Source organism: Narcine bancroftii, chromosome 2 (genome assembly GCF_036971445.1).
Source record: "Narcine bancroftii isolate sNarBan1 chromosome 2, sNarBan1.hap1, whole genome shotgun sequence".
Classification (NCBI taxonomy): Eukaryota; Metazoa; Chordata; class Chondrichthyes; order Torpediniformes; family Narcinidae; genus Narcine; species Narcine bancroftii.
The window spans coordinates 245,655,617-245,671,164 of NC_091470.1; the positions used below are offsets into that span (position 1 = coordinate 245,655,617).

General features: G+C 41.8%; 1 protein-coding gene across 12 annotated transcripts in view; it reads left to right on the plus strand.

Annotated features, from left to right (window-relative positions):
• The window catches only part of fbxl2 (F-box and leucine-rich repeat protein 2), a 322,097-nt gene that overhangs the window by 76,095 nt on the left and 230,454 nt on the right, over positions 1–15,548 (plus strand). For all 12 annotated transcript variants that reach the window (XR_011352113.1, XR_011352112.1, XR_011352110.1 and 9 more), the window contains one exon: positions 7,797–7,851. Coding sequence is in view for 7 of the 12 variants with exons in the window: in XM_069920739.1 (XP_069776840.1) it covers positions 7,797–7,851 (55 nt within the window). In the remaining 5 variants the exon portion in view is untranslated. The remainder of the gene's footprint in view (positions 1–7,796; positions 7,852–15,548) is intronic.

Consider the following 15,548-nt stretch of genomic DNA (forward strand, 5'->3'; position numbering starts at 1 on the left):
TCTGTCCTGGAGCCTCTGTCAATGTAATCACGAAAAAATCTTGCCAGTGGCTATACTTTACGAAGTATTTGAAGAAATTTGATATGTCACCGAAGACTCTCAAAGAATTCTACAGGTGTACCACAGAGAGCATTCTGGCTGGTTGCATCACTGTCTGGTACAGAGGTGCCAATGCTCAGGACAAGGAAAAACTCCAGAGGGTTGTTCACTCAGCCTTTGACGTCACAGGCAACAGACCACTCCATCGAGGACATCTACAAGAGGTGGTGTTTCAGGAAAGCAACCTCTATCCTCAAGGATCCCCACCATGCAGGCCATTTACAGAGCGAAAGCAGGCCATATCGGCATTTTGAGTTCGCACCGGTTCACTAGAACAACTCCACTAGCTCAAACCTCCCGCTCTCTGCCAATAACTCTCCAACCCCCTCACCTCCATGTACACATCCAACCTTCTCTTAAGTGACAGAAGGGACCCTGGCGCAACTATCTCATTCGGAAGATCATTCTATTCTGCCACTACTCGCTGAGTGAAAAAACCACCTCTAATATTTCTCCTAAACTGTTGACCCCTTACCCTTAACTCATGGCCTCTTATTCCAACCTCCCCTGCCCTCAGGGGAAAGAGTCTGTTTATGTCCAGTCTACTATTCCTTTCATAATTTTAAATACCTCTATCAAGTCCCCTCTCAGTCGCCTCCGTTCCAATGAATAAAGTCCCAGTCTCCTTAATCTCTCCCTGTAATCCAAATCCTGTAAGCCAGGCAACATCCTTGTAAACCTTCTCTGCACCCTCTCCACCTTATCTATATCCTTTCTTTAATTTGGAGACCAGAACTGAGCACAGTACTCCAAACCTGACCTCACCAATGCCTTAAACAACTGCAGCATCACCTTCCAGCTCCTATAGTCTATACTAAGATTTATGAAGGCCAGCATACCATATGCCTTCTTAACCACCTTGTCTACCTTCAGTGAACTCTACCATAACCCCCAGGTCCCTTTGCTCCTCTGCGTGGCTCAATACCCTCCCCTTAATATGTCCTATTATTGTTATTTTTACTGAAATGCAACACCTCACACTTGTCTACATTGAATTCCATCTGCCATCTTTCAGCCCACTCTCCCAAACAAACCAAATCCTTCTGTAATCCAAGAAAATCTACCTCACTATCCACCAATCCCCCTATTGTGTCCAAATCTCAACTTTTGGGCAAAGCAAGGGTGAGGAAGGCAGTCAGACTGCAAAATGGGGTCTTTACATTCACTATGTCTATACTGACCATTATAAATACAGGTAAATGGGTTAAGTAGAGGAGCCCCAGAAATGGGACATTTCAGCTTGTCATATTTGCGTGAATTTGATCTTTAATTACCAAGGCAGAGAGGCATGAAGTGTATACCTAGGTGCTCCTTCAATGTCAGAGTACCTGTCTTCTCCATCACCTAAAGCAGTATGTTGAAGATACCATATACTCATAGGGTTGAGTTTATGTAATCTCCCTCAGATGTCTATTGATTCATTAGCCTCTTGCCAAGTTTCTGTTGCGGCCTGTTTAGACACCTACACCATGGGAAATTAATATCTGTTATTCTCCCTCTTAATTTTGTATATATCTGTCATCTAACACCCCGCTACACTGATCCAATTTGTCCTTTACCACTGAAATGCTTTCGTCTGAGCAAAATCTTGTGAAGCTTGTCTGCACCCTTGCTAGTGTATACAGTGTGCACCTGGAACTATACATAATTATGTGGTTTTAATGCAATCCCAACCTCAATATTTTTGTATCATGACTAATGAAAGCAAGCATCTAATATGCTGCCTTCACTGTTCTCCAATTGTGCTGCCACTTTTATCCCAAAGTCCCTCTCTTCTCATCAGCACTTCATTAGGGCCTCACTATTTACTGTGTGCATCCTATTCTTATTTGACATTTTACAATGCATCACTGTACTTCCCGATTACATTCCTCATGCCATTACTTTACCCAATTTTTCATTGTGATTGATGCCATGCTATAGTGATCCTCCTCACTAACTTAAATCCTCATTTTTGTGTCACCTGCAGGCCTAATAATCTAATTTCCTTCCTTCACATTCAAGTCGTTCATGTATATCACTAGCAATAAGGGCCCCAGGACTGTTCTTGTGGCCCACCACTTGTCACAGACTACAAATAAGAAAAGCAAATTTCCATCTGCCTCCAATCATGAAGTCAATTTTGGATGCAATTTACCAGCTTGCCTTGGATCCCATGGGCACTAATCATTTGGACCCATCTTGCATGTGGACCTTGTCAAAAGTCTTACTGAAGTTTGTGTTGACAACATCCTATAGTTATCCTTTGCTATCTCTTCAAAATAAACCATCAAATTGGGATTTCCCACACCAGAGCCATGCAAAGTATATTTGATCAATCTCTGCCTTTCCAAATTTAAATAAATCCTGTCCTTTAGAATATATCCAGTCATTTCTCTACCATAGCTCTATAGTCATGTGGTCTATACCTGCTACCCTTGTTGAAAAAAGGATGCCATTTGTTTTCCTCTGCGCATCTCGTACCTCATCTGTTGCTAACAAAGATATAGTCAATTCCATCAGGACCCTAACATCTGTAAAATACTAATTTATCTTCAACAAGTAACTTTCTTTACTAAATGTCCCTATGACGTTCTATTTAACTAGTAACTTAAAAATTACTGTTGCATAGTGAAACAGAAATTGTGAACCCCTAACTCACCCTCCTAGTTTCCAATAGCTGGTGGGTGCTGGTGAAATTCATTTTAAGAGTGCGAATAACTCCTACGCATGGTCCTTTGTGTGGTGCCTTGGCCCTGGCTCCAATCACTGTACTGCTGACTCAAGAGGACATGCATCACTACACTATATTATCGTAGCTGTTCACTGCTGGGACTGAGCCAAGCACACGTGTCGACCCAGTCCATGGTGCATGTGCACTGATAGATATGCCGGCCCTGGCTGAACCCACCACTGCCGAACCAACCGCGCATGTGCTGTCACACGATGTCTCTGTAAGTGGTGCCAGTCTCGCACATGCGACCTATGGGAAGAGGCTGATGGACCTCAGGTCATCTCCAGGCATCTGCAGCCAAAATGTCAGGTAAATAATGAGCCTATGCCTCTTCCAATCTAATTAAAATGTGTGAGATACCTGAGGTGTATGACAGGATATGTCGAGCTGTTTCCATCATTGGGAAAATATAGATCAAGGAAGATTATTTAATGAGATTGGAGGGTACCATAGAAATGGGCTCTTTAGCTCATTTTGTCTGTGCTGATCTTTTGCCCATTGACATGAACCCCAATTGTCCACATTAGGCTTGTTATCCTTCTGTACTTTATTTAAGTGCTACTTTAAATGACTCTCAGTGATTGAATCTAATCCCATCACCTCTTGTGGCAGCACATTCTAGAATTCAATCACTTTATTTAAAAAAAACAGTTCTCAGATCTTTAAAACTCCTCATTCATCTTAAGCCTCTACCTTGCTTTTTTTGTACCCCAAGTACTGGAAAAAAATTGACTACCCCATTTATGCCTCTCATTGTATACAGTGCCGGATTAGCCTAATAGCAAAAGTAGCATATGCTACAGGCCCAGCATTTTCAACGGGCCCGCGCTAAATGTTTGCAAGCCTTTATTGTATGTCTCCACATCGTTGCACATTGCAATTGTGATAATAAGCCTTATCTGCAATTCTTCTTAAGTTTTTATGATCGAGGGGCATTTTGTTTTTGCACTAGAACTATTAATGTCAATTATCTCCATGAAGTAAATGAACAGTACTTGCCCTCAGGGAAATCTGCTTCTCAACAACTCTATTTGTCACCCAGAACAACACGTGGAGGTTGAAAGGAAAGTTTAATCAGATAGTTCAAAGTGAAGCATCAATTCTGAAATGTAATTAGTCTGAAGTTGATGTAAGACAAGTGTGAAGTGCCACTGAGTCTCAAACTCCATCTAACTTGCAAGGTTCAAGGCAGCTCAACATGGGGAATGGATTCTGAATATTAGTCTTTCATCCGAGATTAATGCTGTGGTGTAGAGTTGCACACAAACAAGAAAGGGTTCTGTGTGGAACATGTACAATACTAAAGGCAGAAAGGATACAATGCTGGGGAAACTCGGCAGGTTAAACAGTGTAAAGACCAGAAGTCTGTACACATTGTGACTGGTTTTTACATGTTTTACTTCAATCAAGGTGTCATTGTGTTTTACGTCAAACATTGTACTTTATATAGCAAAGAGAAAGATACATATCCAACGTTTCGGGCTTGAGCTCTTGATCATACCTTGATGAAGGGCTCAAGCTTGAAACGTTAGCTATCGATCTATCTTTGCAACATAAAGTACACAGCTTGACCTGCTGAGTTTCTCCAGCATTGTATTCTTACTTTTGTGTTTTACTCCATTACTGAAAGCAGATTCATTCCTGAGTGTTATAGCACAAATGGCCAGTGGATCTACTCTGCATGTTGCTCCAACAAAGTTTTACAAGTCAGAACACAATACTGGAGAAACTCAGCAGCCTACTTTATATGGCACTACTTCTGTCCCTTGCAAATATTTATTCAATTTCCTGTTGATGGTCACAATTGATCATGCCTCCACTATTCTCAAAGGCAGTGAATTTCAGACTAATTTTGTCACTTGCTATTGTTGGAGATGGGGTTTGCAGCAGCTCTGACAGAAGGGTTAGCAGTACTTCTTGCCATCTGTGTGAGCAGTGGCTTCCTGAGTAAAATGGAGCGGGGATGGAATGCGGATGAACTCCATGAAACGTAACGCTGCTGCAATCTCGCTGTTTCTCACCCCCCACACCCCATGCAAAGTGCTGCTGCCGGCTGGTCAGCCACTGGCCTGGGAGGTGAGGTGAGTTGGTATGAAAAGTCAGGCAGATAGGGCAAAATTACAGCCACGGTGATGAGTTGCAATGCAGCAGGGTCACAGAGTCAAGAAAAGTAACAAATACAGAATTAAAGGTTTTGTATTTAATGCACGCAGCAGATGATGTAAAGTAGATGACCTTATAGTACAGCTACAGATTGTCAGGTGTATAGCAAATGGAAAAAAATACTTTACTAAGCAAGTAAGAGATTTGTGTTTTAATATTTATATGTATTTTTAAAATTTAGGGCCCCTTTGTAACATTGGTACAGGCCTATCACTAGCTTAATCCAGCGCTGATTGTATGCTTCTGTCAGGTTACTCCTCTTCCTTAACTCTAAGAAAAGTAAGGGTAGCCTATCTAATTTCTACCCAGAGCTAAAGCTCTCCAATCAAGGAAGCATCCTGGTGAATCTCCTTTGTGTTCTTTTCAACAACTAGAACACAGAATAGCACATCAGTAGGCCTTTCAGCCTGCATGATTGCATTAAACATGATGTCCAATTTGCATTAACGTTTTTGCCTGCATATGTACATATTCCTCCTCTATTCCTTGCATAGTGTGTTTACCAAGAACCTTCTTAAATGCTACTGTTGTATTTGCTTCTATTATTACTCTTGACATACTGAATTATTTCAAAATATTCTAAAAGGTGGATGCTAATATGCTTTGAGCAATTTTAAAAGTTTGTTTTGTACTAAATTATAGTCCAGGGGTGGCCAAACTGCGGCTCGCAAGCCAAATGCGGCTTGCGAGCCACATACGACTCTTTGACATGTAATGTGTGGTTCGCAGCAATACCTTAGGTAGGTGTTGGCAGTGGGGAGGGTAGGTGTCAATGGGTCGCCAGCTGACTGTCAACTGACAACTAGACACCTGAAAACTGTTAGCCGCTTTGCCTAATAGTGTCCCCCTCTCACCCCGAGTCACCATTAGGGGCAGCTTACTGAGGCCAATCAACCCATCGGGCATTTAGCATTTGGGACATAGGAGGAAGCCAGAGCACCTGAGGGAACAACACTTCTGCAGGTAGAACATCCAAATTGCACACATACCACACCAGGCACGACTCATGATTCGTTGGGGATAAACATAAAAATATAGAAAGGAACTGGCCCTTCAACCCATGGATCGCACTGACTCTGATGCCAGACTAAACTATCACATCTGCTTGCATGTGACCTGAAGTCCCTGTTCCGTGTACCTGCTTTTTGACTGTCACTGTTTTATCAGCTTCACCCTCTCCCCTCGTGGTGCGTTGCAGGCACCCACCACTCTGTATAAACAAAAAGTTTAGCAAATTTCCTTTAAACTTTACCCTTCTCGCATTAACCCTCTGCCCTTTAACAGTAAGTCAGGGCAGGGGCGGGCCGGCGTGGGACGACAGGGTTGGAGCGGCTGGCGCATCCCTCCCCTGCCACGACATCCCGCACCGGCCCCCCAGCACCAGGAGCCGGTGTTTGCTCCATGGCACCTCTCCCTGCTGCAGACCTTTCAGGTGGCAGAACAGCGCTTTCAGCATGACCACCTGAAAGGTCTTCACCCACAAGGCTCCGGAAACCACCTGAAAGGGGCTCTACAGACATATTATCTGTGTCTGAGCACCTGAAAGTGGCAAAGGGGCAAGAGAGAATAACAACGTTTGGTGTGTAGACTTGATTAGAAAAAAAATCTTTTGTACAATTGCTCCCTTTGAAACAGCGCTTCTTCACTGTCTGCAGTGTATCAGCATTTTGCAAATGGATGATTTGCAAGACAAGGATTGGAAAATACTTTCCCCAACAAAACAGTACCGGGGTGGGCAACCTCCCGCGCCGGCCGCCCTAGTCCCGCGCTGACTGCCCCAGCCCTGATGTCCTGCGCCGGGGGGCTGTCAGGCAGCAGGGAGATGGGTCGCTGGGCAGCGGGGAGGGGCTGTTAGGCGCGGGGAGTTTGGTTGCCGGCTGATAGTCATCAGCCCGCCCCCTGCTAGGCACCTGAAAGCTGCTAGCCACTTTCAGGCTGCTGCTTTCAGGTGCCGAGGGGAAGCACTTGGAAGTGGAGAATATACCTCACCGAGGTGGGTTGAGTAAATACACCTTGGGGACAGGTTCTCCGCTTTCATGTCACCTCCCGACAGCCACATTTGGGTATTTTAGGTGGCTTTACATTCGGGTATTATGGCCACCTGAAAGAGGATAGTGTTAGTGGGTGTGGCTTGTGATCGCATGATTGCTACGGCTCTCAAACATCTGATGTTTATGGTATGCGGCTCTTATGTTAAGCAAGTTTGGCCACCCCTGTTATAGTCTATGCATAGGATGTGTCATAATCATCAATCTTGTATGTATAAATGTATGCAAGATTAAATTCTTTATCAACAATGGGGTAGATAGATAAGAATCTAAAGGATAACAAATCTTGTCCTTTTGAGCAAGCTGGCAGTCATTGTGGTTGGGAAGGAGAGGGAAAATGTGACCCATGAAGCTACACAGATATGGTGTATGTTCTTTAACTCTCCACATCTAATCACACAGTATTCTGATCAAAGAGGATCTATCTCTAAAACTGTATTGAACCTGAAATATTTAATGTTGTACTTATTTTTTAATTCTAAAATCCAATTCACAGTTTGAGCATTATGAAAAGGTGTTAAATTGTGAGCTTATTTATTGTGTATTTATGTATTTTTATAAGATACATTTTTATAAGGTAATGAACCTTAAATGTTTAACAATATATGCATTCATACGGCAAAAAAAATTGAAGTGTGAATGTTGGAAACTTGATTTTTCATTATTCTGCAACAGCCTTTTTATTAGGATAAGTAACATTTCAATTTGAAAAGTGTTTCTTTCCCAGATCCAACTGTTGCCTGAAACTTTTGTATTTTGTTTTGTTTTTATAGAATATTTTCCTTTTTGGATGTTGTCACTTTGTGTCGGTGTGCGCAGGTTTCTAAGGTACGGTGTTCTACTTGTTTTGATTGCCTGAACTAAAAGCTCTTAATACGGCTTGGTATGTTGCTGAATTGGACACACCAATATTTTTTAGTAATTTCTTTCAGTTTAAAAGAATTGAAACATTGTACATGAATTCAGTATTGTTTTGTTTACCATTATGGAGATGAAGCCTCAGTTGGAGTTGTTTCGAATTCTATATTGCTTCATTGTTGGAACCATAGAACATTACAGCACAGAAACAAGCCCATTGGCCCTTCTAGTCTGTGCTGAACTATTTTTCTGCCTAATCCCACTGACTTGCACTCAGTCCATACCCCTCACATCTATGTTCCTATCCACATTCTTCTTAAATATTAAAATTGTGCCCACATTCACCACTTCAGCTGATAGCTTGTTCCACACTCCCATTATGTGAAGAAGATCCCCCCCCACCCCTAAACTTTTTCCCCTTCACCTTTAATTAATTTTTTTTAATTTGAATCTCATCCACCCTCAAAGGAAAAGCCAACCTACATTTACTCTGTTTTACCACTCATAATTTGAAATACCTCTATGAAATTTCCCTTCATTCTTCTACGCTCCAGGGATTAAAGTCCTAACCTGTTGAACCTTTCCGTTTAACTCAGTTCCTCAAGTCTGGGCAACACCCTAATAAATCTTCTCTTCATTCTTTCAGTATTGTGTTGTTTTATGTAATAATGGTGTATTTCAAACCAGTTATGGATGTCAGATACAAGGTGCTTTTGCTCTGCTGTTGAATAATGACTTCGAAAAATCTAATAAGCCTTGAAAATGGCAATGACAACCTAATCCATGGGCTGCAGCAATGAGACTGTGTTCGGCAGCAAAAAAATTATTTTGATATTTCATTCAACTCAGTAATTGCAGTTGAATGAGCTTGTGCATGGTCAAACAACATTTTAAAATTCAAGTTCAGTTGCGGAACAAAAATAAGTTGTGAACCATTCTTCAATCAATTGGCTTGTCACCCGGGCATTTCTATTTGATTGCCATATTACAGGAAGAACACTTCATGGCTATTACAATTTTAAAATTATCAAAACCCACACTATACAAAACCATGTTATACATGGGAAGCCTGTATTTTGTTGCCAGTACAAAACCATAGCTAAACAGTTCAAATAACAAGAAAAATGTTAACAAGATTTTACTATTTAAAAAAAACGTATTTCAACTTCTACTTAAAGTTTGATATGTATGCATTCATTTTGCTGTTTGTAAAATTGCACTGATTTTTCTGACTTCTCAGCCAGCTTAGTGACATTACAGTTGTAGGATGTTAAGAATCCCTTTGAACTGGCCTTAGGGGGAAAATATTGCAAGTGTTTCTCTGAAGGTAGATTTCTATAAGGAAGTACTCGAGATGGCAGAGGCCGACAGCATCGAATCCATGCTGCTGAAGATCCAACTGCGCTGGGTAGGTCACGTCTCCAGAATGGAGGACCATCGCCTTCCCAAGATCGTGTTATATGGCGAGCTCTCCACTGGCCACCGTGTCAGAGGTGCACCAAAGAAGAGGTACAAGGACTGCCTAAAGAAATCTCTTGATGCCTGCCACATTGACCACCGCCAGTGGGCTGATATCGCCTCAAACCGTGCATCTTGGCGTCTCACAGTTTGGCGGGCAGCAACCTCCTTTGAAAAAGACCGCAGAGCTCACCTCACTGACAAAAGACAAAGGAGGAAAAACCCAACACCCAACCCCAATCAACCAATTTTCCCCTGCAACCGGGTGTGCCTGTCCCGCATCAGACTTGTCAGCCACAAACGAGCCTGCAGCTGACGTGGACATTACCCCTCCATAAATCTTCATCCGCGAAGCCAAGCCAAAGAAGAATAATTTAAGACTGGCACTTCTCTGCTAATTAAAAAGAATCTGTGCCAAAATTTCATTTTTGTTTTATTTTTGGTAATTTGCTTATCCTTGCAGGGTTTTTAAAAAAAAATACAGGCTATCTCCACATTATGGCTGTTGGGGTTATGAAAATTTGCCCTTGCAAAATTCACAAATCATAACCCAAATTTTTGACACATGGATTAAAGTACACTCAGAGTTTTATGTGGGGGAGAAAAAAGGAAATACTTTATTTTGAATGTCGATTTCTTGGCAGAGATGATGTGGCTTTGCATTGTGAAACATTTTTGATACAATTTTCTGGGAACACCCCATAGCCACCTCAGCCTGTATCCGAGATACACTAATATTTAATTTTGTCAATGGTAAACAGTTATCTGTCCAATAGTTTCTCTTATTTAATTTTATTTCTTAATACTATGTATATTTGAAATGACCACAAAATACAGTACAACTCTGATTACCCAAAATGGTTGGGACCTGGCCTATGTCGGATAAAAAAATTTTTTGTATAACTGGTCATTTTTTTTAAAAACAACCCAATAGCAACAGAAAATCATTTGTAAGTGTTTAAACAACAAACCTTGTCTTGAATGATCTGGTGACCTTTCAAAGCCCTCCTTAGGGTTCACAAATGCCCTTCTAGCACACGAGTCCTCCTCTTTAGAAGGGAACAGGAGAGGCACTGGTCAATCCCACACACTTCACCAACTAACTTCTCTCAAAACTAGTGCACTGGGCTTTTTAAACTGCCCAGCGCTGCCTTCAGCTCTCCTCATTGGTGCAAAGGTTAGCAGTTACAGGCCCGCTTTCCTGCGAGTCCATGGACTTCTAGCACGTTGTTCCCATGCTTTGACAGCTGTCAAAATTTCCTAGTGGTAGCTTAGTGCTACTACAATTCCTAGCAGTTATCAAATCCCCAGCAGTAAGTTCAGCACGGTCCTCTGTCAAAAAACAAAATAGTCAAGGTCCATAACAGGATAAATGAGGATTTCAGAGAATCCAATTTCATATAATTGGAGTTTATTAAATACATATTGCAGTCTTTAAAATAAACATGACCCTAGTGAAACATGAATATATTTAAATCTGCAAACCAGTATTAAAACTGAGAGCATAATTGTGTTGGCTTTATTAGCTCAGCCCTGAAAAATGTGAACTAATCTTTCACCTGCAAAATATAAGAGTAATAGCTGGCAAATTACATAAAGTTGTGAATCAAACTTTGTGAAAACGGTGTTCAGAAAAAATAGAAGTTTGACAAGTTACAGGCAACTCCAATCAAATGAGTCTCAAGGAATATAGAGAATACTTATGAAGGAAATTAAGGGAACAAAAAGAGATCATGAAATATCCTTGGCAGATAGGGTTAAGGAGATTGATGAATATTTCTTGAAGTATTCTGAGTGCAAAAGGGAAAGAGTGGGTTCCTTAGAGATAAGGGAGTAATCTATGTGCAGAGCCAGGGGATGTGGGCAAGGTTCTAAAAGAATACTAATTTGCAGTCACCAAGGATGTAGAGAATAGTGAGTTCAGGGAGGTATGTTGATTGTATTATGTGAGTGTTGAGGTTTTATTATGTACTTTTCTGACACTGTTTACCTAATACCATTAGATTATTGGAGGCATAGAATCTTTTTTCCATGTTTTGTGTATCAAAAAGAAGAAATAGGTTCAAGGTGATGGGAAGGAGTTTTAAAGGGGATCAGAGGGATGCCAGATGAGTTGGTGAAATCAAGTAAAATAAGCAGAGTATAATTGGTCATTTTAACCTTGCTCCGATGGAACTATCTTTTCTGGAATTCACCATTGGCATAACCATAAATCTATATTACTTGGAACATGGTGTCATCAAAACAGAGTTCCCATGGAGGAATTTGGAAAATGGTGTTTTTTTTATAAGAATTGTAATGTTCACAATACTCCTAACAGAACTTACTGGTGTTCTCCAAGCAAAATGCACATTTACAGATAACTTGTTTGAAAGGAGATTGAAAAGATAGGAATAATTAAAATAAAATGATTTTTTTGTATAATATTAAGGCTTCAGTTTTAACAAAGTAATATTTTGGGGTTTTTCATCTCCCCTGAATGTGGTGTTTAATGTATTTGTGCTCACCTTGGACAAGGTTCTTTTACTGAAACCTTGACAGTTTCAATCTCCACTGTTATTGCTTGAATTGGTGAAGACTTCCAATGTTTTCTGTTTTCTATATCCATCATCTGCAATCTTTTTTCTCCAATTAATCAGTTACTTAGCAGGTAAAGTATGATTTGTGACAGACATTTGAAATGTAATGAACTTGCCCAACAACCACCAGCATATAACCTGCTGCACCGAACGACCCAGCACATTTACTCACTGTGACACCAGGATAAGGAATGCCTACTTTTCTTTCTTGAGACCCCATTTTGGGAAGTCTGATCACCTGGCTGTGCTCCTGCCTTTAGACAGACAGCCTAAAAAGAGAGGTTCCAGAGATCAGGACAACTTGAATGTGATCACAGGAGGTTGAAGAACAATTACAGGACCTCCTCGAGTCAGTGGATTGGGCAAGGACTCAGCTGAGGATCTGAACAATTACACCAGGACTGTCACAGACTTCTTTTCAGAACAGCTGTGGACAAGCGTGTCCCCACCAGATCATTTGGATGAACCATGAAAATTGAAAACTACTGACAGCCAGATCACAGGTGTTTAAGTCTGGAGATCCAGATCATGACAGAAGGAGCAGGTATGATCTTCAGAAAGCCATCTTCAGGCAGTGGAGTTTCCAGACAAAAATGGAAACAACGAAGGATACCCAACAGTTGTGCAGAGTCTAAATGACATAACCTGTTACAAATCCAAATCTGGTGCAGTAGAAGACAGTACAGATTCATTCCCAGATGAACTCGATGTCTTCTTCACCAGATTTGACCACCACTGCATACTCCCATGTTCCCTGATGATCCTCTCTTGTCCTTATCAGAGGATGGCATGTGGAGTGCCTTCAGGTGAGTGAATCTGAGAAAAGCATTTGGTCTGGATGGAGTATCTGGCTGAGTATTAAAAATCTGTATTGACCAACTTGGCAATGCATTCATGGATATCTTCAACATGGTTCTGCCCAAGAAGAGTGTGGTAACCTGCCTAAATGACTATTGACAAGTGGTACTCCAAGAACGATAAGTATTTTTAAAGACTGGTGTTGAAACGTATCAGCTCCTTACTGAGTGGTGACATTGATCTGTTTCAATTCATCTATCATAGCAACAAGTCTATGGCAGATGCCAGCTCACTAGCTCTACACTGTCATGTTGGGTTCAGACACGCTCATTGTAAAAATGACCTTGAGCCTGGAGTCGCATTCGTAGCTTGTTTTATTTTACCACGCATTTAGTGAATATCTACATTCGCTGGCTTTTCCCTCCTAGTCCTGAGCCTCTCCCTCGAAGATGTGGAAGTCCTGCTCCATGACGTCAACGGCTTGCTTGATGTCCCACCAATAGTGTTACACCACATTCCCCCTTTGCATTTGAAGCCCCCTTTTCTGTGGCTTCACCCGCTACAGTTATCTTTACGCATTCCAATACAAATACACAACCAACGTTTAAAATGCACGTCTTTCTTGACTCTGGGGTCTCTTTACTTCTCATCTAGACCTCGTTCTTGTTATGCCAGGCAAACTCTTTGTTTGAGTTGGCAGAGTCTCTGGACCTGCTTTTGCAGCCATTTCCAGCCTGTGCTTTTCACCTGGAGACTCTGGTAATGGAAACGAAATGTTGGTGATTCTGTCTCGGTGTCCATTGTGGTCCACTAACCATGTACGTCCATGGGCTGTGGTGCAAGAAAGTTACTGTACCTTGCTGTCTTGCATTGGAGATCCATACCTCATCTTCTGGTACCAGCTTTTGTAGGTCACTTATTCGTTATACCACTTAGCATTTTTACACCTCTTCTTCCTCTCCTCATTCTGGAATTGTAACAGGTCTGGGAGTTCCGGCTGCAACATCTCTGAAAGGTTGGTAGAGTCATCCAAAGGCAAAATTGTATTAGCAATTGGGCCGGACCGTAGCTGTTGCTCATCGGTTTGACTTTGTACACCAATAGTGCCAGTAAGGGTCCTTTGCTTTCTTGAGTAGGTTCCTCACTGTTTGTACTGCTCGTTCTGTCTTGTCATTGCTTTATGGATACTTAGGGTTATTGATCATGTGATTGAACCAGTAATCCACTGCAAAGGCTTTCGTATTTTGTCCAGAGAATTGTGGACTATTGTCGCTTACTAACGTCTCTAGAATGCCATGCCATGTAAACATTGAATTTTAAATGAACAATTACATCAGTAGTTCGTGTCAGGCTGAATTGTGCTATTTTTATGAATCTAGAGAAATAATCCACCAGTAATAAGAACATTCTCTCTAAGAATGAATAAGTCTGCACCAAGTTTTTGTCATGGCCTGTCAGAGAATTTACTCGGCATCAGTGGTTTTCTCTTACGTTTGTGCATTCTCTGCACCTCAAGACAATCTCACTTATTTGATTACTCACACCTGGCCACGCTGTTTGATTGGGATGTTCCCAGCACTTTACCACCCCCTGGTGGCCCTCGTGTATTTTCTTAAGTACCTTGTTCTTCATGTTAGCCAGAATAACTAATCTCATACCACGCAGGATTAGTCCATTGTGCACACTCAGAACAGTCCTCTCTTGCCAGTAGTGTTTAACAGTTCTTGTAACTGGTTTGTGTCTGGCCAGCCTCCAATGCAGTATTTCATGACCTGTGCATACACACCGTCAGTGCATAGTTGCTCTTGGATCTCTGTCAGGTATCTGACACTTGTTGGGAGGTTTTCTATCACCATCTCTATGCAAATATTGGTGTGCTCCATGAGGTCTTTATCAGCACACGTGGTTCCATCTTGTAGTGCTGAGCGAGAGAGTATATCCGCAATTGTGAGGTTCTTCCAAGATGTGTGCGTGATCCTGAACCTCTGCATCCATGGCGGCAGCTAATCCAGCACTTGCCTACCTAGCAGACCCACTAGTGGTTTGTGGTCCATCTCTAACTCTAACTAGTCCCAAAATAAAATCTCTCACAAGCCCAAGTCAGTGCCAGTGCCTCTTTCTCCATCTGCGTTTACCATTGCTCTGTTTCTGTTAGTGATTTGGAAGCATAAGCCACTGGTGAACAATTGTCTCAATCCTTCTGTAGTAATACTGCTTCTAGTTCATATGATGAAGTGTCAGCTGATATTTTCAGTTGCCTGTTTGGATCATGCAACTGAAATACTGGTGTGGATGATAGCTCTCGCTTGAGGTTACTAAATGTCTTCTGTTGCTCATGTCCCCAGCTCCACTGGTTTTTCTTGGACAACAGGTCTCAGTGGTTTGTCCTTTTTAGCTAGGTTTGGTATGAACTTCCCTAGTTGGCTCACCATACTGAGGAAACTTCTGAGCTCACTAATGTTTGTCGGCTCCTTCATGTCCTGCACAGCTCTTGTCTGGGTCTGCTTTTGTGCTGTCTGCTGAGATGATGTACCCCAGAAATTTCACCTGGCTCCTTCCAAACTCACACTTTGCCATGTTGAGAGTGACCCCTGCCTTTTCTGCTTGTTTTAGGGCTGCAAGAACCCTCGCGTCGTGTTGATCCTTTGTGGTCCCCCAAATGAGGATATTGTCCATGGCAGACAACTCCTTATAGGCATGTGGTAACTTCGGTCACCATTCTGTTCTGGAAGTGTTCAGGGGAAGAGGAGATACCAAAGGGTAGGCAGTTGAAATTGTAACACCCGAATGGCGTGATAAATGTGTAGAGAGCTTATTCTTCGGACAAAGGAA